Source organism: Raphanus sativus, chromosome 4 (genome assembly GCF_000801105.2).
Source record: "Raphanus sativus cultivar WK10039 chromosome 4, ASM80110v3, whole genome shotgun sequence".
NCBI lineage: Eukaryota > Viridiplantae > Streptophyta > Magnoliopsida > Brassicales > Brassicaceae > Raphanus > Raphanus sativus.
In genome coordinates this window covers 51955083-51980203 of record NC_079514.1, presented here as the reverse complement: position 1 = coordinate 51980203, position 25121 = coordinate 51955083, and the positions used below count along the sequence as shown (strand labels likewise).

Below are 25121 nucleotides of genomic sequence, written 5' to 3'. Positions count from 1 at the left end.
ATCACTTTTAAATAAAATACACATGTATTTCAATTGATATGTTAATTTTTGATGTGTAATTTTAGAATCTGACTTGCTTTTCATGAAATTGTAAACTCTAATGCCGATTGGGGATTAATGTCATGTTAATGATAAGTTGCCAAATTATTAGCCGACCAATAATTTTGTTGGCCAGCTACAATATATGTTAGCTGGATATATTATTCATCATTAACAACAGTTTTATACGAGACATGCTATTAATAAAATTTAATTGATAACTTATTGATTAGATTATCAACTATAAAAAAGATGACTATCTTCACAAATTTATAAGTGAAAGTCATGCAGTAGATTTCGCTAGTGATTCTATACAAGGATAACACATTTTAAACCGGTTATCTATATAGTGACAAGTTACAAGTACACTTATGGTTGTGTCCACAATAGTTGTTTTCCATGATATAAAATTGATTAACAAGAAATACATATGGTTAAGCACCTACAAATTAATTTAACTTTGTGTTTTAAAAAAATACAGCTGTTGACATAACCAATATAATGATGATTATCATAAAAGACATTCACAAGTTTTAACCCATATTATGTGTTTGCTTGACTCGAAGAAAGAGATGTTCACATTGGTTTACAAGTTTTAGCTGACTCCATTTCACATTGTCATGATATAAAATTGATTAACAAGTTTCAGCCGACTCCATTTCATGAATTGGTTTCTGCAGATCGGAAGCAAGAGCTGTTGTAATCTCCTGCAAAATATATTATCACATTGAATCACCAAAAAGACTAGAACAAAGGACAACATCTGAAATGTTTCACTGTTATAAATCGCTGTCCCATACTGATCTTAATACATGCTTCTCCGGAAATAAAACGGGGTGGTCTTTTTCTATCACCATATCCATAAAGAGAGATCTATGATTATACAAGTGAAAATTTTCCAATGCATGTTATTAGAAAACTTTTATATGAAATATAGCCCGGCATTATAATTAAATATTAAGTTGCACATATGTTACCTTCTTCCACAAATATATTATAATTCTTATGGGTGGTTTAACAAAACATGTCCCGATTACAAAAAACTCTCTTTTCAGTAGAAAAGAAACCCTCTTGCTTTGTGGTATTCCCCCCCCCCTGCTTGTTTTGGTCTAAAGATGAAATTCTTAATGATAGTTTGTTATTTTTGCCAAACTTTTCAATAATAGCTTGTTCAACAACGGGATTAACCGCATTTTATATGTTTCGGATTTATTTACTTACTTTTGAAGGATATTTAAACACTTATTTATAAATTACAGAGGAAAAAGTCGATCCTTCTATTCAATCTCTTTATGGGGTAAAGATATATATAATGTATAAAAGCAGTAGCACATTTGGTGTGGTTGGTAGTATGCAGTTAGAAGGATCAAATATTATATCATGTAACAAGGAGTGGATCGAGATGTGGTTTTAGAGATCGAATCTTGTCTTTGGATCACGACTTTACGTCAGACATGAGATGAGTCACGTCGTCTGGTGCCGACGATTATTTGGGGTTTGAACTCGAAGAAGGTCTTGTAAAACTGAAAATTGATCAGATCATATCAGATGGGAAGGGAAACATAGATAGGATGTGGCACATAGGAATGTGACATGATGATGAACCGATGGTGGAAACAATGGAGATTTCAGATTTGCAGAAAATGAAGATTTTAAAAATAAAAAAAGTTTAGGAGAGAGAGAGAGAGAGTAAATAACATAATATTTTCACTCTCAACCAAAAACATTTGCGTATTTAGCTATATATACAATGTAGGAATATGTGCAGTAGGGTCATTGTAAATTAGAAATATGTGGGGGGGGGATGATGGAAATGTATATATAGCTAAATACATTATAATGCTTATGTTGAGAGTGCAAATACTCTTAACTTTTACTTTTTCCGTTTCTAGTAGAGGTTAGTTAAAAATTATTTCAAATTAGATGATGTTTTCAATTTTTAATGTAAAATTTATTAATTTTTATATTATATGTTTTTTAATTGCCGTGGTTATGTGGATATTTAATGATATTTTGTTTAAAATGTACAATAAATTGTGCAATTACTTGAAACTAATTTTTTGAACCAAGAACCAATGTACAAAATACTTCATTCTTTTCATTTTAATCGTCGTTCTAGGTTTATTATACACACAGATTAAAAACATGTGATTTTGTATATATAGCTAAATACATTATAATGCTTATGTTGAGAGTGCAAATGCTCTAAAAACTTTTACTTTTTCCGTTTCTAGTAGATGACGTTTTTAGTTAAAAATTATTTCAAATTAGATGATGTTTTCAATTTTTAATGTAAAATTTATTAATTTTTATATTATATGTTTTTAATTGCCGTGGTTATGTGGATATTTAATGATGTTTTTGTTTAAAATGTACAATAAATTGTGCAATTACTTGAAACTAATTTTTTGAACCAAGAACCAATGTACAAAATACTTCATTCTTTTCATTTTAATCGTCGTTCTAGATTTATACACGCAGATTAAAAAAACATGTGATTTTGTATATTTTCAAAATAAAAACACAATTCCTATACATGTAACCATATTTTAACCAATTAAAAATAAAATGAAAAATTTTATTAATAAATTTTGTATTAAAAATTCTAAAATAACAATTATTTTGAAACACAATTTTTTTTACAACGACAATAAAATTGAAATGGAAGCAGGTTGTAAAAACAAATTAAAAGCCTTGTCTTTATGGTGCAAAAAGAAACGTTAAAGGACGGGCCTTGTGGTCAAGTGGCAGTGGACGGGCCTGGGACGCTAACACGTTTCAGGTTCGATCCTCCTGCTATGCGAAACTAAGTCACATTGTTCTGTTCACCTAACGCGGATATGGGTCCATGCTTTAGGACCCATTTGAATGCCCAGGAGAAGGAGTCCATCCGCGGGCTTGCGACTCCCCCGGGGGTTAGATCTGGTTCCAATAGTGACCCGGGTTTAACCCTTTTCTTTGTCAAAAAAAAAAAAAGAAACGTTAAATTGGAGTAAATTGTGCACAGATTAATGCCGACATGAGCACGGCTTTTCTCCTCCTTTAAAATTTATAGACATTATTTAATAAAACTTCATAAATCTGAATTTCTTGGAATAATACGAGAAAAAAAAGAGTTGACACAAAATGAGGGATAGATTTATGGAGATTTCAAAAGGTAGGTTCCATAAAAGATGTCACGTGGCTGCCATGAAAGAAAGAAGAAGAAAGCATGTGAGATCTTCGGTGCAACTAGTAGATCATCATAGTATGATCGTAGTAGTAGTACGTCCACCACACACAGCTTCACTATCTACGACTGTATCTATTCATTCTATGTGTATATAGAGAAAGAGAGTGTTTTTGACCAAAAAAAAAAAAAAAGAAAGAGAGTGTGTGTTAGATGAAAGTAAAGAGAGGAAGCACATGGGAGATAGATCGAAAAAACTCTCATGTGAGCACATGTGCTTTCCTTTTCTCTTTTCCTTTTTTACGGGGCTTTTCTGGGTCCCCTCCTATCACTCTCTCTCCCATGCACCTGACGCAGGTGAATCCTCTTCTCCTCCTCCTCCGCTTTTACTCTCACGCGCCTCCACTCTCTGGCTCGTTTCCTTTTAGCTCGTTGTTGCTTTCTTACCATAACGTAATCATCACTATTAACTGGATTTAAGTCATTGCGTTGTGTAAATAATGATTATAATCATACTTAACCTATATATTAAGAATTTAAGATATATGTTCCATATGTTAAATTAGAGAGCACATCATCATTAAGACATAAACCCCATACATAAGATTAGTTGGTTTTTTTTTTGGTAAAAATAAGATTAGTTTGTTGTCATACATTATCTTACATTTCCAAATACATTTGTATGGAATCTTGATCCAAGAAAAAAACATGCATTAATATATACATTATCTATGGAATCAAGTGATTCAACAAATTAAAACAGTTAGTCAAAAAAAAAAATTAAAACAGGAATAAATCAAATACACACATACATTTTCTCTAATTAATCATCGTTTATTATAAATATTACATTTTCTTAATGTATTGCAAATTAACGTCTCTTCTTATATTAAAAAAATGTATTTTTTATTTAACTAAATTAAACTAGTACAACTTCATTAACTTTCACTCTGAAACACATTGATTATTCGCATGTACTGCATTTGTCTACATATTCATGCATTAGTTAGATTAGATATTATTTAGTTCTTGTTTGCTACCATAAGTTAAAAATACACCGAAATCACCATCCCTGTTTCCGAAAAGAATACTAAACAAAGACCCACACAAGTCAAAGTCTGAACTAAAGTTTAACACATGTCATTAAGTCTATTATTACTAAACTAAGCATGTTACTTATTAATGACTCGGCGTTTTCATTAGGTCTACTATTAGTACTAAACTAAGCATGTTACTAATTGTTGACAACGGAATGTGTTTTTCAGTATACATAACTTTCTGAATATATTAAAAACAAATAAAGATCCAATCTATCTATCTGTCAGGACCTCAGGAAGATCCACTTGAGTAAAGTGACGTCTCCAAAAACCACTCAAAATAGCGCGTGGTAATCACTGATCCAAATCACTCCAACAAAACAAAACAAAACAAAACAAAAAACACTTCATATATAATTCGAAAAACAGAAAAACCAAAATAAGAAAATCACAACTGGACCCAGCTTTGATGGCATTTACCCAATTTTAGAAACATAAAAACCAAACCACGATCTAAACCGAACCAAAATTAACCATAGAAAAGCAAAAGCATAAAAACCAAACCCAAAGCAAACCAAAACCATTAAGATTCAACTCCATAAATCCATTAAATACTCGAATAGGTCTCAAATCTATGGCAAATTTTTAGAGTAAAGCAATGTAAATTTAAACCGGGATCCGGTTTAACCGGTCCTACCTTCAACATACTGATTCTATCATCACTCATATTATAAATCACACACATCTCTTTACCCCTTTTATTCCAACACAGCCTCTCTCTCTCTCTTTGTCCCTCCGTCAATGGAGAAAACCCTAGCTACTTCCAATACCAAACGCTCTTCTCCGTCGCCTTCCACCGCCGTGAACACACGTCCCGCTGGTTTCAAGCGCAGAACCAGACAAAGATTGTCAGATTCAAGGGAGAGTGTAAGAGAGAGCAGCGTAGAAGATGATGATGAAGGAGTGGAGGAGAAGATTGAAGCTCTTCAGACAATAGTTCCAGGAGGAACGGCGCTTGGAGTGGACGCGCTGTTTGAAGAGACGGCGAGTTACATATTGGCTCTGCAATGTCAGATCAATGCCATTAAAGTTCTTACTTCGTTTCTTGAGAGTTGTGAGAAGGATGATGATATGAAGTTTGGTGGTTAAATGTTTAACAAACAAGTTGTAATTCTCTCAAATCGTTTATAAGAAGAAGTAAAAACAGTCTCTTTTCTGTTTTATTTAATTATTTTTACTTTATATTTTATTTTTGATTGTGGCTCACTAGCTCTTTTACCCGGGGTTCATAACTTATTTTGTTCTGAATTTTTTTAAATTCCGAATATTGAGAAAATTTGGAAAAGATCTCCATATTTTCCTTCAAATTCGGAAATTAATGGTTTAGCCATTAGATTGGTGCAAGATATATGGTTTTTTTTTACGGCAAACGGCTGTGCAAGATATATGATTAAATTTGCCAAATTTTAGCAAAAAAAAAAAAAAAAAAAAAGATATATGATTAAACAAGATATATAATATGTAAAAAAAAAGATATATAATATGTAGTCACAACATTATTCAATAGACCCAAATTTAAAATATGCCAAGGTAAGTTCAAATAGGACTCTATTTTAATAGAGTAGATATGAAATTTCATACTACTATAAGTCTATAAGTCCTAAAGCACTAACAAAAGTTAAACAACCAACGCCAAATCTAATCTATGTTATCAAAAGAGAAGTACAAAAATACACCTCTTAATTTTTCAATTTATTTACAAAGTTACACCAATAAAGTTATTAATTAATATACCTTTTATGATCCTTTATTTTTTTTTATGTTTAATTAATACATTTCCAAAAACAAATTCTAACTAAAACTCATGGCAACAATAATTAATAAATCTAGATTTAGTATTCTTTGTCTTTTCCTATTTTATTATATGTATGTTTAGAAATAATTAATAAACCTAGTTTTAAATATTTAAAGAACAATATTGCTCTAAATTCTATATAATTATATTTTTATTATTTACTATTTAAAATAAAAGTCATATAAATGAATCATTTAAATATTATAAATCTATTTTCAAATGTTGAAAAATATAAATTATATAGCTCCATATATTTTAAATAGCATATACAATATTTTACTGTACATTATCATAAATTTAAATCCATAAAAATATAAAAATTCATTTGTGCAGATATATAGTCATATTCTAAAAATATGAATGATACAACTGATAATTTATAAGATAAAATAAGATTACACATTATAAACTATTAAATTATTGTATTTAGAAATGTCATATTAACCAATTATTTAAATGGGTAAATTTTAAAATATATACTATCACTTATACAAACAAATATTTATTTATAAAAAACTAAAAAGAAACATCCACGTGGATGCACTTTTCCGATGTTTGATTTGTTTATATGATGCCGATAAACTATTAACTGCCGCAAAAATAATTCAATGTAAAACAACTAACTTTGACAAATGCATCATTCAATACAAATAAAAAAACTAAAAATAAAAATAAATATATGTGCGGTTGCACGGATCAATGTCTAGTATTGTATTATTATATAGGGCTATATATGCTACATGTATCAAATAAACAAAATTTATGATTATGTACTTTCAGATTAAAAACAATTAATCCATATCAAATTTTCAATTAAACAACTAAATATGTATTTTACATAGAAATATATGTGTTACAAAAAAAAACATAGAAATATATTTAACTTTCAAAAGATCAAATAAAACTTGAACTATTTTCAAATTACTTCCACATCATAGGATATTATATGGACATAATTTTTATATAGTTCCGTATTTATTATTTATCTTCTAAACCTTCAAAAAAATAATTTTTTTGGTTGTGCAAACCAAATAAAATGATGACTTTGGGTTGTATTAAGTGTGAAACCAAATAGATTTATTTTTTTGTCTAATAGTTATCCACTAATATATGTATTATAACATGCTAGATTTATGTTTATATGTTGTTTCCAGATTTTTTAAGTGCATTAAATATTTTTCAGATGAAGGATATATCCTACCGTCAGTAAAGCTATAATACTCCTGGTAAGCTATTTTCCTGAAATCAAAGATAAGAACAATTTAGGTATCATGAGCAGCTTAATAATTACGAGCAAATTAATTTCAGGAGCAGGTTAAGAATTAACTATAAGTTACTATGTCATTCTATTCATTGACGATAATAAAAACATGTAAATATAACTCTGCCATTTTATTCATAGACAAAAATAAATAAAAGTATATATATAAACTGAAACGACTCTAACAAAGTTTCATTTGTAACCCAAACATGTATAAGAAAGCTTACACAAAAAACGTCTTAACAAAAAAGAAAAGAAAAAGAAACGTCTTAAGAGGCACATGTGTTGAAATTACATATTGTTTGTTTGATGAAAGTTCTTTTGGAGAAAAAATGTTTGATGAAAGTTCATAGATGTTTAACTTTTGTGCTCCTATCCTTGGTGCTCACCTATAAAAATGAATCTCATTTTAGTCAAAAAAATGAATCTTATTTTTATCAACCGGCTCAAAATACATATAATTTTGATAATCAGATAAATGCCTATAATATTAAAAGATAAAAATAAATAGTAGAAGAGAGAGAGGTAAAATTACATGTGAATCTTCAAGATAGTTTGCTTCTGGTAAAAAATGTAGGTTCATGGCTAACAAGTAAAAGGTTGATTTATCTATTTAAGATATTATTTTATATCTTTTAGAATCTTTACGAGATTATGTTTACATATTAAAAGATATATAATTACAAAAAAAATCTAGTTTTTTTCATTATCAATTTCTAATTTATCTATCATTTCCCTCTGCTTCTTTTTATTTTAATTTTATTGAATCCAAACAAATCGATCATCATGATATTGTTAATTGATTCATAAAAACATAATCATCCGGCCACAACTAACCATTCACCACCATAATCTTGAACAAGATCATGTGAAATATTTTTCAGAGTTTGAAAAATCCTCAGTTTTTTTCTACAATGATTAAGAAGATGTGTTTCATCCTGCCTCTAGAAACTCAAAAAATGTTTCTTTGAATGCCTACATGAATTATATTGAATCACTTTTAAATAAAATACACATGTATTTCAATTGATATGTTAATTTTTGATGTGTAATTTTAGAATCTGACTTGCTTTTCATGAAATTGTAAACTCTAATGCCGATTGGGGATTAATGTCATGTTAATGATAAGTTGCCAAATTATTAGCCGACCAATAATTTTGTTGGCCAGCTACAATATATGTTAGCTGGATATATTATTCATCATTAACAACAGTTTTATACGAGACATGCTATTAATAAAATTTAATTGATAACTTATTGATTAGATTATCAACTATAAAAAAGATGACTATCTTCACAAATTTATAAGTGAAAGTCATGCAGTAGATTTCGCTAGTGATTCTATACAAGGATAACACATTTTAAACCGGTTATCTATATAGTGACAAGTTACAAGTACACTTATGGTTGTGTCCACAATAGTTGTTTTCCATGATATAAAATTGATTAACAAGAAATACATATGGTTAAGCACCTACAAATTAATTTAACTTTGTGTTTTAAAAAAATACAGCTGTTGACATAACCAATATAATGATGATTATCATAAAAGACATTCACAAGTTTTAACCCATATTATGTGTTTGCTTGACTCGAAGAAAGAGATGTTCACATTGGTTTACAAGTTTTAGCTGACTCCATTTCACATTGTCATGATATAAAATTGATTAACAAGTTTCAGCCGACTCCATTTCATGAATTGGTTTCTGCAGATCGGAAGCAAGAGCTGTTGTAATCTCCTGCAAAATATATTATCACATTGAATCACCAAAAAGACTAGAACAAAGGACAACATCTGAAATGTTTCACTGTTATAAATCGCTGTCCCATACTGATCTTAATACATGCTTCTCCGGAAATAAAACGGGGTGGTCTTTTTCTATCACCATATCCATAAAGAGAGATCTATGATTATACAAGTGAAAATTTTCCAATGCATGTTATTAGAAAACTTTTATATGAAATATAGCCCGGCATTATAATTAAATATTAAGTTGCACATATGTTACCTTCTTCCACAAATATATTATAATTCTTATGGGTGGTTTAACAAAACATGTCCCGATTACAAAAAACTCTCTTTTCAGTAGAAAAGAAACCCTCTTGCTTTGTGGTATTCCCCCCCCCCTGCTTGTTTTGGTCTAAAGATGAAATTCTTAATGATAGTTTGTTATTTTTGCCAAACTTTTCAATAATAGCTTGTTCAACAACGGGATTAACCGCATTTTATATGTTTCGGATTTATTTACTTACTTTTGAAGGATATTTAAACACTTATTTATAAATTACAGAGGAAAAAGTCGATCCTTCTATTCAATCTCTTTATGGGGTAAAGATATATATAATGTATAAAAGCAGTAGCACATTTGGTGTGGTTGGTAGTATGCAGTTAGAAGGATCAAATATTATATCATGTAACAAGGAGTGGATCGAGATGTGGTTTTAGAGATCGAATCTTGTCTTTGGATCACGACTTTACGTCAGACATGAGATGAGTCACGTCGTCTGGTGCCGACGATTATTTGGGGTTTGAACTCGAAGAAGGTCTTGTAAAACTGAAAATTGATCAGATCATATCAGATGGGAAGGGAAACATAGATAGGATGTGGCACATAGGAATGTGACATGATGATGAACCGATGGTGGAAACAATGGAGATTTCAGATTTGCAGAAAATGAAGATTTTAAAAATAAAAAAAGTTTAGGAGAGAGAGAGAGAGAGTAAATAACATAATATTTTCACTCTCAACCAAAAACATTTGCGTATTTAGCTATATATACAATGTAGGAATATGTGCAGTAGGGTCATTGTAAATTAGAAATATGTGGGGGGGGATGATGGAAATGTATATATAGCTAATACATTATAATGCTTATGTTGAGAGTGCAAATACTCTTAACTTTTACTTTTTCCGTTTCTAGTAGAGGTTAGTTAAAAATTATTTCAAATTAGATGATGTTTTCAATTTTTAATGTAAAATTTATTAATTTTTATATTATATGTTTTTTAATTGCCGTGGTTATGTGGATATTTAATGATATTTTGTTTAAAATGTACAATAAATTGTGCAATTACTTGAAACTAATTTTTTGAACCAAGAACCAATGTACAAAATACTTCATTCTTTTCATTTTAATCGTCGTTCTAGGTTTATTATACACACAGATTAAAAACATGTGATTTTGTATATATAGCTAAATACATTATAATGCTTATGTTGAGAGTGCAAATGCTCTAAAAACTTTTACTTTTTCCGTTTCTAGTAGATGACGTTTTTAGTTAAAAATTATTTCAAATTAGATGATGTTTTCAATTTTTAATGTAAAATTTATTAATTTTTATATTATATGTTTTTAATTGCCGTGGTTATGTGGATATTTAATGATGTTTTTGTTTAAAATGTACAATAAATTGTGCAATTACTTGAAACTAATTTTTTGAACCAAGAACCAATGTACAAAATACTTCATTCTTTTCATTTTAATCGTCGTTCTAGATTTATACACGCAGATTAAAAAAACATGTGATTTTGTATATTTTCAAAATAAAAACACAATTCCTATACATGTAACCATATTTTAACCAATTAAAAATAAAATGAAAAATTTTATTAATAAATTTTGTATTAAAAATTCTAAAATAACAATTATTTTGAAACACAATTTTTTTTACAACGACAATAAAATTGAAATGGAAGCAGGTTGTAAAAACAAATTAAAAGCCTTGTCTTTATGGTGCAAAAAGAAACGTTAAAGGACGGGCCTTGTGGTCAAGTGGCAGTGGACGGGCCTGGGACGCTAACACGTTTCAGGTTCGATCCTCCTGCTATGCGAAACTAAGTCACATTGTTCTGTTCACCTAACGCGGATATGGGTCCATGCTTTAGGACCCATTTGAATGCCCAGGAGAAGGAGTCCATCCGCGGGCTTGCGACTCCCCCGGGGGTTAGGTCTGGTTCCAATAGTGACCCGGGTTTAACCCTTTTCTTTGTCAAAAAAAAAAAAGAAACGTTAAATTGGAGTAAATTGTGCACAGATTAATGCCGACATGAGCACGGCTTTTCTCCTCCTTTAAAATTTATAGACATTATTTAATAAAACTTCATAAATCTGAATTTCTTGGAATAATACGAGAAAAAAAAGAGTTGACACAAAATGAGGGATAGATTTATGGAGATTTCAAAAGGTAGGTTCCATAAAAGATGTCACGTGGCTGCCATGAAAGAAAGAAGAAGAAAGCATGTGAGATCTTCGGTGCAACTAGTAGATCATCATAGTATGATCGTAGTAGTAGTACGTCCACCACACACAGCTTCACTATCTACGACTGTATCTATTCATTCTATGTGTATATAGAGAAAGAGAGTGTTTTTGACCAAAAAAAAAAAAAAAAGAAAGAGAGTGTGTGTTAGATGAAAGTAAAGAGAGGAAGCACATGGGAGATAGATCGAAAAAACTCTCATGTGAGCACATGTGCTTTCCTTTTCTCTTTTCCTTTTTTACGGGGCTTTTCTGGGTCCCCTCCTATCACTCTCTCTCCCATGCACCTGACGCAGGTGAATCCTCTTCTCCTCCTCCTCCGCTTTTACTCTCACGCGCCTCCACTCTCTGGCTCGTTTCCTTTTAGCTCGTTGTTGCTTTCTTACCATAACGTAATCATCACTATTAACTGGATTTAAGTCATTGCGTTGTGTAAATAATGATTATAATCATACTTAACCTATATATTAAGAATTTAAGATATATGTTCCATATGTTAAATTAGAGAGCACATCATCATTAAGACATAAACCCCATACATAAGATTAGTTGGTTTTTTTTTTGGTAAAAATAAGATTAGTTTGTTGTCATACATTATCTTACATTTCCAAATACATTTGTATGGAATCTTGATCCAAGAAAAAAACATGCATTAATATATACATTATCTATGGAATCAAGTGATTCAACAAATTAAAACAGTTAGTCAAAAAAAAAAATTAAAACAGGAATAAATCAAATACACACATACATTTTCTCTAATTAATCATCGTTTATTATAAATATTACATTTTCTTAATGTATTGCAAATTAACGTCTCTTCTTATATTAAAAAAATGTATTTTTTATTTAACTAAATTAAACTAGTACAACTTCATTAACTTTCACTCTGAAACACATTGATTATTCGCATGTACTGCATTTGTCTACATATTCATGCATTAGTTAGATTAGATATTATTTAGTTCTTGTTTGCTACCATAAGTTAAAAATACACCGAAATCACCATCCCTGTTTCCGAAAAGAATACTAAACAAAGACCCACACAAGTCAAAGTCTGAACTAAAGTTTAACACATGTCATTAAGTCTATTATTACTAAACTAAGCATGTTACTTATTAATGACTCGGCGTTTTCATTAGGTCTACTATTAGTACTAAACTAAGCATGTTACTAATTGTTGACAACGGAATGTGTTTTTCAGTATACATAACTTTCTGAATATATTAAAAACAAATAAAGATCCAATCTATCTATCTGTCAGGACCTCAGGAAGATCCACTTGAGTAAAGTGACGTCTCCAAAAACCACTCAAAATAGCGCGTGGTAATCACTGATCCAAATCACTCCAACAAAACAAAACAAAACAAAACAAAAAACACTTCATATATAATTCGAAAAACAGAAAAACCAAAATAAGAAAATCACAACTGGACCCAGCTTTGATGGCATTTACCCAATTTTAGAAACATAAAAACCAAACCACGATCTAAACCGAACCAAAATTAACCATAGAAAAGCAAAAGCATAAAAACCAAACCCAAAGCAAACCAAAACCATTAAGATTCAACTCCATAAATCCATTAAATACTCGAATAGGTCTCAAATCTATGGCAAATTTTTAGAGTAAAGCAATGTAAATTTAAACCGGGATCCGGTTTAACCGGTCCTACCTTCAACATACTGATTCTATCATCACTCATATTATAAATCACACACATCTCTTTACCCCTTTTATTCCAACACAGCCTCTCTCTCTCTCTTTGTCCCTCCGTCAATGGAGAAAACCCTAGCTACTTCCAATACCAAACGCTCTTCTCCGTCGCCTTCCACCGCCGTGAACACACGTCCCGCTGGTTTCAAGCGCAGAACCAGACAAAGATTGTCAGATTCAAGGGAGAGTGTAAGAGAGAGCAGCGTAGAAGATGATGATGAAGGAGTGGAGGAGAAGATTGAAGCTCTTCAGACAATAGTTCCAGGAGGAACGGCGCTTGGAGTGGACGCGCTGTTTGAAGAGACGGCGAGTTACATATTGGCTCTGCAATGTCAGATCAATGCCATTAAAGTTCTTACTTCGTTTCTTGAGAGTTGTGAGAAGGATGATGATATGAAGTTTGGTGGTTAAATGTTTAACAAACAAGTTGTAATTCTCTCAAATCGTTTATAAGAAGAAGTAAAAACAGTCTCTTTTCTGTTTTATTTAATTATTTTTACTTTATATTTTATTTTTGATTGTGGCTCACTAGCTCTTTTACCCGGGGTTCATAACTTATTTTGTTCTGAATTTTTTTAAATTCCGAATATTGAGAAAATTTGGAAAAGATCTCCATATTTTCCTTCAAATTCGGAAATTAATGGTTTAGCCATTAGATTGGTGCAAGATATATGGTTTTTTTTTACGGCAAACGGCTGTGCAAGATATATGATTAAATTTGCCAAATTTTAGCAAAAAAAAAAAAAAAAAAAAGATATATGATTAAACAAGATATATAATATGTAAAAAAAAAGATATATAATATGTATATATGTAATATGGTCAACAAGATATATGATTAAACAAGGAGGTACAAAAAAGGTTAGGGGAAAAACTCATTTCATAGAACGAAAGAAAATTAAATTGTGAGCGATTATTCTAAAGTTGGGCCTAGTGGAGCTTACCAATGTTGGGCCATAGAAGGAGAGAGAACAAAACTGATGTTGCCAAGTGGACTTTCTGTTCAGCACGTGGCTGGTTAACTTGGAGAAATGCAAGCCGGGGAGAAGGGCACACTGAGTGAACCTGAGAAGAGACAAAAGAAAACGGAATCCAAGAAGAAGGTTGAGGAAGCAAGGAGACAATAGTTGAGTTGAAAGAGAGAACCATGAAGCCTACTATCAGAGAGAGAGAAAAAAAAAACACAAAGGTTTCCATGGAAGTAGAGTTGAAAGAGCTGATTTGATTGCAGGACCGTGCACATATGATATTCCAAGCCAAGTTGATTTTGATTAATATGCTTCACCAGCGCTTTTTTATCCCAAGTCATCATGAGTACCAATATTGTTTGGTAAGAGAAAAAAATGAGAACAATTTTATATTGGGCCTTAGCCCACAGTGACAAATCAGCCTTAGCGTATGTATACTAAGCTTCAAGTGAATAAACAAGAAACCACTCAACCATTATATTATTGAAAAAGCTCCTTGGAATAACATACCAAAAGTCCTTTCAAGAAATGGATCAACTCATTATAGATTTAAGACCTGGAATCTTCTTATAGTTTTGTTTTAGATTCATAGACCATCTAAGGATTGCCATAAAAATGTGTTGAAAGACAGCAAATTAAGACAAGAGGGACAACATGAAAGTCAACAACATATAATTTGACAAAAGGTTTTGTGTGTTACTGTTCGTTTATATATTTGGAAACCAAAGCGTGTGTGGTCATACAAAGAGTCAAATCTGTTTTTGTTACTAAAACAATATGCTTCTTCGTGTTTTCCATGAACAACTTACACCTATTCTTTTCCTAATTTGGTTGATGTTTTATATGTAATTGTTTAGGGGAACAGTAACGGGTTTCTAACTGTATTACACTAGTTACATTACACTTTAGACGCATATAACTCTGTTTCTACATCACGCTTAATTTAGGTTCTCGAATTGTGTGTAGCTAATGCAGTTATTCATTTATTTGTTTACATTTGATGGAACAATTATTTTGCAGGTGAGGAGATTAGAGTTAGCTTTGTTGAAACATTGGTTGAGAAAAGGTTTGAAGCCTGTAGATCATAATTTAGTATCAAATGTAACACAATATGTTAAGGATCCGTCAGATCTATAAGAAGGATTCTCAGTTTGTTCAGTCAACTACTTTGTTCCTTATTTGTGTAATTTTTTTTTTATTTTAGATTTTGGCCAAACGCTTGAATATAATGAGAATGCTCATTTCTGCTATTCATTTTTATTCTTGTACGGTTTTACCTTTAAAATCTTCATATCAAGACTAATTCAAAGGTTGGGTTTCAAATCATTGGAAATACAAAGGAGCAAGATATAGAGAACAGTAAAGAGAACTGAAAGATAGATAATAGGCAATAAAAACAAGAGTTGTGTTTTATTATCATTGGAACCTAAACTATGCATAAGTAAAGAAGTTGCATACATTAATACATATAATATACTCTTGCTCTCTTTCTCTCGAAACGGTTTTGAGTGGAAGAAACAAGTTGCCATCGTGTTTAACCTTAAACAAGTTGAAGAGGAGGTTGGTCGTGACCGGAGAATTGTTGATTTGGTTCAAGAAGGTTCACCGGAATATAGCTCCGGTTATAATTCTGCAACTGGTCATGAGAAGAAGACAGACCAGATTCATAAACCGCAGTTCCTTGTATCACACTCGATTCCTGCTGTTCCGGATCCAGCCTACCGCAGTGTGCTATCTGCAAATAAAAACAGAAGTCAAAGATTGATTGTGAGACGATAGAATAGAGAGTGTAGAGACTGAAACTGACTAACCTTTGCTCGCAGGTACATGTTATCGTGTTGCAACTCCATTTCCTACAGGGATTTATTATGACAAAACTCAACTTCCAAGAAGTAGACACGAATGATATGGAAGAAACTTGCTTACCCTCTTGTGCATATACTCCATCTCTGCCACTAACAGCTCATTCTGCAAAAGTTTCATATAAGTGAGAAAACTATGTAAATTATATAGAGACAGATAGACGTAGTTGCATGTAATAAGTAACCTTCTTGGATCTGACGCGGCTTATTCCTTTTTCAAGCCTTCCTTCTAGGTTTTTGAGTTCCTTGAAGTTCAAGGAACCAAGTGATTCTCCAACAATATGCCTTCATTTTATAAACATGAACATAAATCAACAAAACAATTTCTTTAGAAAATTGTTTTGTTGATTTATGTTCATGTTTATACCTGTTAGAATTTTGAATGTCCCGAATCTGCCTCCGAAGCTTAGAGGCTTCTTGCTGATAATACTTCAGAGTTCCATGCATAGAAACACCAAAACATTTCAAGAACCCGCTCTTTTTGTTCGTAATGTTTTTTTGTAAAGAATAAACAGACAATAATTACTAAATAAACAGACAATAATGTACCTGAGTATTAGCTTCGGTGACGGTAGGAGGGTTGACGGCATCAGAACAAGCTTTCTTGTACCTTTCAATTGTACCCTTCACACTAAAAAAATTTAAGAAACCATTAGATTTGATTTAATAAATGTAAACTGTTAATTAAAATAATTAATACTATATTATATTTCTTGGTTTATGTTTTGGAAATTTTATATTTTCCTGCCGAAAAAAAAACTAAAACTCGACGAGAAAGGAATGTATGGCTTTGGACCAGTTTCTGATCACCACAGTACGAGGAGAAAGTTTTTAATCAAACACATTTTGCATGAGTAAAAGATTTTCTCGAGGTAATTAATTACATTTATGAATATGGCTGTTAATGCAATTAATTAAAGTAAGGATATAGTAGTAAGTAATTATACTATATCCTTACGGTTTGAGGAGGAATACACAACAAGGTTCACGCACAGCCACATTATATGATTCAATGTCATCAAAATATTATCTAGAGATCGGATATTTTTTTCAAATATAAGAATAAGTAAATAAAGCTCAGAATGCCAGAAATTTCCACTGGTTCGTACCACATTGATTTCCGACACTTCTCTGAGTTAACTCACTCTCATTATTATATATCAATGGACTACCGACTACATATATCAGCATATATACATTCCATTAGGGCCTATACATTAATATCAATATTCTTAAAAAATTCAGTGAGTGAATGTTAAACAAATTCACATATATGCGTATATTGTTTTAGAGGATTTCTTCAACTATCATACAATTTAAATATGAGAAATTAAAATAAATAAAAAAGAAATCTCATTGTGTGTCAAACGTAAAATACTAGCTTTCAGTTATATTACATATTTTCTCAAGACCAACTCAGAGTATAACTAATTCACAGTTTTCATTTGGTTTTGGGGGTTAGTTTAAATTATTAAAAGGATCCCTATTGATTGTGACAAAAAAAGGATCCTTATTTATGGATAACTCATCATTAGGCTTTTGTAAGTTTCCCAGATCGAAGGTTACATATATAAGCCTTGCACATTTACATCTCTATAATATTATTTGAGAAGTCAGTTTCCTATGTGTCGCGTTCATGTTAATTCTCGCGATGGTTGATTACAATCACACCCTTAATGGATTAAAAATATTAGATATAATTACTATATTAAAATCGATTTTCCTTTTTTTTAAATAATTCCTGTTAATTAGAAATTTCCTTTTAGTTAACATATATAGTTAAAACATCTTAAAATTAAAAAACAAATTTAAAATAAGAGAATATATTTATATATAATGTGATTTCATAAAAAAAAGGAAAGTTAACAAAAATAATTTTGATATTTAGTAAAATAGATATTTCTTTTAAAACATAACCTTAACCAATATAAAATATTTCCAAAGTAATAAAAATATTTTCCTTATGTCTATATATTTTCTCAAATAATTACATAAGAAATTGATTAGATAAACCAATATACCTATAGTTAAATAATAATATTTTAATTAGTATTATTGAAATGGTTTATTCATTATTATAATATTTATTGAATATTAATATTTATAATTAAAAACCTAAAAATGTCTATAAATTTTTTCTTACTTATGTAAAATAATTTCTCAATAAAAATTTATAAGAACTGATATTTATTTTTAAAAACGTTAATTGATATTTTTATGACAACTAATTTTATCACAAGCATATTTTGAACAAGAAATTACAAAAAAATAAATAAATAATATAATCCTAAAATTTTAATAACCTAAAATATTATATTTTTCCACAATTAAAAATTTATGTTTTACTTAATATATAGTTTGCTTTTTTTCCTTTTTCCTTATATTTGTACAATCCAATATACCTATAATAAAAGTACATAAGAAAATCTGAATTATTATATTCAAGAATATATTTAAGATTATTGAAAATAATTTTCAGTTTACTTTTATAAATCTAAGTTTTAATATTACGTAGAACTTACAAAATATTTTAATTATTATAAATACCAATATGCGTTTATGAGATTAAAATTTTTATCCGTTATTTTCTTTTATGGAACTTTCTACTGATTATTTATTTATTTTTAAAATATTTAAGAAAATAAAAATAACAAATTTTTATAAATATTACAAAAATATATTTACACATTTAAGATGAAAAATAAATTGATGCGATAAACAATCTAATTGGATGAATAAAAATAAAAATAGTTATACTTTAATATAAAAGAATATATGTCACCTTATCCACAAAATGAGTAATTAACATATTATTTTATAGTAATGTTTATTTATTTTATACATATATATTAATGGATGCTTCAAACGATACCAATAAATAAAAATAAATTAGTAACTAATTGTTACAGTTTATTTATTTTTTAAACATATATATATGAGATTTCAAAATATTATTGTTATATTTATTTATGTATTCTGAATAGACCAACACTTAATTTTTTTATTTGATTTTCAAAAATATATATAATATTATTACTAAAATATATACATATCTAAGGGAAAAATCAATCCAAATTAAATCACAAATTATTCATAATTTTAATATATTTTGAACAAAAAATACCATAGTTGAATTTGAAGAATTTGATGATATCTAATACACTAAAGTTATAATCAAACTAATAATATATTACATATCCAAAATCACACATCTAAGTAAAACAATATGATATGATTTATATAAATTATAGAAAAATCGAAACTAAAATTAAACTATTAATAAATTATTATAATATATTTACTTTATAAATATTTATACCCGTGCATGAGCACGGGAAAAACACCTAGTATATATAATACATACATGATGTTTCGTGGCAAGAGTTACCCAACTCTTTTCCTGATAAAATCCTAGCAATAATTTGAAATATAGAAAATTGTAGATCGTCAAAACTAAGTGTGGTATAGAACCAGACATGCATCAGGTTCTAATGTTTCATAAAATGAGTGAAACTAAAAAAAAGGCTAACGAGAAGTTGAGAAGACAAGCCAACTTTTTTCCTTCTCATATTTTTAGATACACAAACACACACATAATATAAAGAAATCTCGAGATAATGGTAGCTCTAGAGAAAAAAAATAATTAAAAAATCCATGATTGTAATTAACAAAAACCCTAATCTTGGCTCTAAACCAAGATAATTTGTAGTAGCAAATCAATCAATGGTGTAGGAGAAGCATACCTGTTGTTAGCGTACTCATAGAGACGGCCACGAGTGGAGAAGACAACAAGTGCAACTTCCGCATCACACAAGACAGAGAGCTCATAAGCTTTCTTGAGAAGACCATTGCGTCGTTTGCAGAAAGTTACTTGACGACTTGTCGTGTTCTCTATCCTCTTTATTTCTATCTTCCCTCTCACTAGCTTCTTGTTAGTCTCTGGGTCGTGACTACTCCCACCTTCCTCCATTGATTCTGCAATGTCACCAGATGAATAAAACATTAAAAAGAAGAGTGTGAGATAATCGATCTAGATCTCTAGAGAGAGCGAGGCTAATAAAGCTTTATGATCAAATCTTTTTGAAGATCAAGAATAGCCAAGAAATTAACAGATCATAATTGATTAGGTCCCTCAAGAACTAAAAGAGATTGTAACTTTGAAGGGAAAAAACTTTGATTACAAAACTTGGGGTGTAATTTTAGGGTTAATCTCATTAATATTCTACTGTAAAATGATCAAATCTCTTTGTAGATAAACAAAACCAAGAAACATATCAAACCCACGAATTGGTAACTCAACGATCAGACACAGAATTAGGAAAAAAAGGAAACTTTGTATTTTTAGGGTTGATCTCTCAAGTATAGTATTCACAACCTTACCTGGGTTTTAAAGATAATATGGTAGATCAGCACAAAGGAGAAATTACTAATGCGAAACTGTTTTGAAGAAATAATATATATTGCTATTATTATTGATCTCAGAATCACTTAACTGCTGCTGCTGCTTTTCCAAAAGTTATGTTGTTCTTGTAAAAATATCTCTCTTTTTCTTTGTAATTTTTGTTTTGGTTTATGAGTTTCATTTGAAGGAATATTGTTGTGCAGGTAATAAGACCCCACTTTCAGAAAAAAAGAAGGTTACAAGTTTTTCTTAGCTGAACTGTATTTATACATAAAAGAAAATCGAAAAAAAAACAGACCAATTATCTAGCAATTTTCAAAAAAGCATCCTGAGTAAACCTAGAAACTCACACTTTTATTCAATATGAGTAGTAAGTAGTAAGTTTTGAAAATTGTAAAAAATAATTAAAAATCATCCTGAATTGGGGTCATTGAAACTTATTTAATAAGTTTTATTGGAAACTAATTAATCAATAAATAATTAAAAAATATGAGTAGTAAGTAGGTGAGGACATTGAAGGAGGACCATCCAGTATCTTTCATGAGAAAGGGGAAAAGGAGAGGGATGGGCTATGTTTCATATCAGAACCATCTTTTGCAAACTCTCTTTTAATGGTAATCTTTCTCTCTCCTTTTTTAAATCCTTCTGCATTTTCAATTAATTAAGATGCTCCTCTCTCTATCCATCTATGTTCACATTTAAGAAAGTGATACTTCACACCAACGTGTATGATGCCATTTGAACCTAACCAAGCCTATAACAGTAACCGTGTTTTCTCAAAAAAAAAAAAAAACAATAACCGAGTTGGTTTAGTTGTAGTTTATAGTTTTAGCTTAGTTTTACTGAGTTTTGGTTTTATTTTTTGCTACATTTTACTTAAACGGAACAAACTGAAAATGATTTTTAACATATTCGAAAATGAAGTTCTAATTTGATCCTTTTTCTATCAGATGCTATGTTACTACTTGCTAGCTAGTAGGTTGTTGTGTTTATGTAGTCAATTTTGCTAAGACTGATGTATTCTTAAAAGTGTAAGATGTTTTTTTTTGATTAACCACGGGGTGATCCAAAGGCTTTTTAGGCACAAAACTAATCTCACTGAGGCCGACGGCAATCCACGTATTCTTGTGATTTAACGCTAGCTCCGGTAGCCAAGCGGAATCGAACTCAGGGCGGAAACTCCAGCCAGAACCCTTTTACCACTAGGCCAAGATAACTTGGTTAAGTGTACTATGTTTTAATTTGATAAATATACCACTTATGTTCACAAGAGAAATTCATGAATCCATTGTTTCCAAAGGAATACAAAATCTAGGATGCTGAGAAATCTGTAATTTGAGAGAGCATCATCTGGAGAGAAAAAAAAAACTGAAAAGTTTAGACACTAATGAGTTTATAACCATATATATGCATTTTATTTGATAACTCTAACTTAGGAACATATATAAGAAATGTAACAAAAAAAAAGTATTCGTGAAAAAGACGATGACAAAAATGTACACAAAGAGACGTAGGGAAAGAGACTTGCATGTGAAATTGGCATCAACTTCTCCTAGTACCTGAATCCTTTATGGGAAATAGGGGATAAATAGTAATTTATTGTGAATTCATCCTTTATATTTTTCTCTCTTTAATTTTATTCCCATTAAAACTGTTTTAATATCTACTCTTGCACCCCTTTATTTACATGCTCTACTGAAAACTCCAGACCAAGAACATCATACTAGTCTTTTCCTTCTTTGCGTGGGACCTCGCTTTGCAGTCACTCTGGTATGAAATATAAGTTAAATCCTGAGAATCTAGACTTTGCTCATCATTCAGCAGAGCATGCAAGTAAAGGGGTGCAAGAGTAGATATTTAAAAAAGTTTTAATGGGACAAAAATTAAAGAGAGAACAATATGAAGGATGAATTCAACAATAAATTACTATGAAATCAATACTATTAATTCTTCAACATCTTCGGTTGATAAATGTTGGCTCCAACGATTAATGACAACAAATAATGTATCCTATATTTTCGAATGTAACCACCCATGACACAATAGTATAATGTAACCACCCCCTTCACAATAATAAAACAATAAAAAAATTATATAGGGAACAATTAATACATGCACTTAAAATACGTAGGTTAACATAACCACCCCTTATACTCTCTTTACACTTATCTATTTAATAACTGTCATAATACAAAATTAATTATTTTTAACAAGGTTTTGTTATTTTAAAAAAAGTATTGTTTGAAAATAAAGTACCATATCAATACTATTAAAGTTGAAATATGCCCTATTGATATGAAGTTGTGTCCATTTAAAAAAAAAATTGATTTTTATATATAACTGCTTATACATATCTATATAACACGATATCTGTATATAATTTTTAACTGTCGATGGTTACAAAAACGATTGATATATATAACTAACAATTTATATAACTGCGTATACCCCATGATGCTGTTTGTGATCTTCAAAACCATTTTTGTGCTAGACGGTGGTTGTCCGTATCAGTGACCACCATATAGTTTTTTTGGAGTTTTGATTGTTGAAAATTGGATATTAGATGACAGATCTATGAACATGAGGCACAAACGGAAAAAAAAAAAGATTTTAATAATTTTGTTAAATATGGTCGTTGATTTCCATGGAAGAAGTTGCAAACGAGTGTGACTCAAATAAATTGGGGAAGATAAAGACTAATTTACAGTTACACTGTTCACTAAAAGATAAAAAAAATATAACAACTTATTTTATATAATTGGATATAATATAATAATCAATACTATTAAATTTGAAACATGTCCAATTAATGTTACTTGAGTCCAACTAAAAAAATAAGATATATATATAACTATTTATATGCCAATATAAATATAACTGTTTAACCTTTAATTTTATTTTAAAAAAATATCTTATTTTTTAGTAATACACATATAACAACTAACCGGTCAAAAAACAGTTACACAATCCGTTTTTAAAAAGTCTGAACTGATATGTGGCAGTTTGTTGAATGGACGACAGTTAATTGTTTCTTGCTGGTTACAACCTGTATTTTATAAAAATAATATTTCTTAAAAATATAAAACAGAAAATATATCCGTTCTTTTAACAGCGGATCATAAGTTTGGTCAAACTATTTGAAAAATCGATTTGCGGGTGCGGGTTATGAGTATTTTATGCGGAGTGAGTGTGGGTTGGTGAATTTTGGATCGCGGCTACCCGTGGACCCGCAAAGTATTTAAAAAATAAAAAATTAAAAAGTAATTTTTTTAAATACAAGAGTTTAAAATAGTAATTTAAAAATTTTAATCATGTATAAATTTTTATTTTAAATATATTTTTATAATAGTTAAATTAAATAATGATTTTTAAAATATATATATAACCCGTAGATAACCACAAAATTAAGCGGAGTGGATGCGGGTACAAAATTATTTGTTTTCGGGTTGTGTGAGTCAGATTTTTTTAACAAAACAAAACTGAAAACCCACGGGTTAACGGGTCAGTGGGGCGAGTTTAACCTCAATCTAACCTTAACCGTGCTATACTGGATCCATTTTTAAATTACTATTATTTAATAAAATATATTTTGGTTAAGATTTATATACAAATATGATTACAAAAAAAATACAAATATATTTACAAAAAAACAAAAATATCAAAAATTGAATTTAAAACAAAATATATACCCGCCCTTTTAAGGGCGGGTCAAAATCTAGTATAAGTTAAATCTTCAAAATCTAGACTTTCCTCATCATTCAAAGTTGTTGAGCATAACCGTCAAAAACGATTTGAAAATTTTTTTTAATAGGAACTAAAATTAGGTGTAGCAAGAAAAAATCTAACTGTATGATGAGGTAGCTGATGAACTTATCCTTCAAAAGAAGACTATATCTACTAAAATACGCATCTAATACTGAGTGTATGTTTTGTCCATATATGATAAAAGATACATTGAATCTAGATCTTGAGTTAATTCCAACTAAGTCGAGATACCGTAAACTTGCTTCTTGTCAGTAAAAACGACATGTGCAGAAGTTAAACGTTCAAAAGAGAAATTCACTATGAGAAGTTGACATGAATACGTTGGAGTTGAAAAATTTGACCACTCATATCGAAATCTACCTCCAAAAAGTCCAAATTTGAGACGATGGATGGAAAAATAGTATTTATGTTTCCGTTGCTTTTCATGCATTGTCTAAAGAGGGCAGATCTTAGATTTTAATATTGTAAACATTTAACAAAAATTTTAATAAAATTATTTTTAATATAATTTCGAGATTTACGTCTGTACATATAATTTGAAAAAAAATCGAGACTAATGGCAATGTTTTGTTGGGTTGTGTCCGGATCCAGTCTCGTGCTTAAACGCTGTGAAGTCGATGTGTGGAAGATCTCACAGGTCCAATTTAAATACTGAACTGTGACAGAAATACATATATGCGAACATGTTTTTAATTTTTTTTTTTTGGGGGTGGGGGGAAGGGATCTAAAAAATTGAAAGAAAGACAAAAAAAAGAGACGACAACATTATGACTTATGAGGGAAGAAGAA

General features: G+C 30.0%; 3 protein-coding genes across 3 annotated transcripts; 2 read left to right on the top strand and 1 right to left on the bottom strand.

Moving 5' to 3' along the window:
- The first annotated feature begins 4854 nt into the window (after positions 1–4854).
- Positions 4855–5468, top strand: LOC130510820 (transcription factor PAR2-like). The gene has a single exon (XM_057007491.1). It carries the CDS (start codon positions 5047–5049, stop codon positions 5392–5394), a length of 348 nt encoding a protein of 115 aa, XP_056863471.1. The 5' UTR covers positions 4855–5046; the 3' UTR covers positions 5395–5468.
- Positions 5469–13206: 7738 nt separating this feature from the next.
- LOC108838330 (transcription factor PAR2-like) lies at positions 13207–13820 on the top strand. Its single transcript, XM_018611283.2, has one exon. The coding sequence runs from the start codon at positions 13399–13401 to the stop codon at positions 13744–13746; it is 348 nt and encodes a 115-aa protein (XP_018466785.1). The 5' UTR covers positions 13207–13398; the 3' UTR covers positions 13747–13820.
- A 1869-nt stretch (positions 13821–15689) lies between these two features.
- On the bottom strand, positions 15690–20307 carry LOC130510515 (agamous-like MADS-box protein AGL1). The gene is made up of 7 exons (XM_057006898.1): positions 19909–20307; positions 16715–16796; positions 16533–16594; positions 16351–16450; positions 16230–16271; positions 16115–16156; positions 15690–16038 (listed from the first exon to the last, which is right to left on the bottom strand). Exons 1-7 carry the CDS (start codon positions 20166–20168, stop codon positions 15844–15846), a joined length of 783 nt encoding a protein of 260 aa, XP_056862878.1. The 5' UTR covers positions 20169–20307; the 3' UTR covers positions 15690–15843.
- Between the last annotated feature and the right edge of the window lie 4814 nt (positions 20308–25121).

Excerpts from the sequence above, each read along its gene's own strand:
- LOC108838330 (XM_018611283.2), top strand. The coding sequence starts at position 13,399 with ATGGAGAAAACCCTAGCTACTTCCAATACCAAACGCTCTTCTCCGTCG.
- LOC130510820 (XM_057007491.1), top strand. The coding sequence starts at position 5,047 with ATGGAGAAAACCCTAGCTACTTCCAATACCAAACGCTCTTCTCCGTCG.
- LOC130510515 (XM_057006898.1), bottom strand. The coding sequence starts at position 20,168 with ATGTTTTATTCATCTGGTGACATTGCAGAATCAATGGAGGAAGGTGGG. Across the intron at positions 16,797-19,908 it reads TATGAGTACGCTAACAACAG|TGTGAAGGGTACAATTGAAA; the intron begins GTATGCTTCTCC and ends AAATTTTTTTAG. Across the intron at positions 16,595-16,714 it reads TCACCGAAGCTAATACTCAG|TATTATCAGCAAGAAGCCTC; the intron begins GTACATTATTGT and ends GGAACTCTGAAG.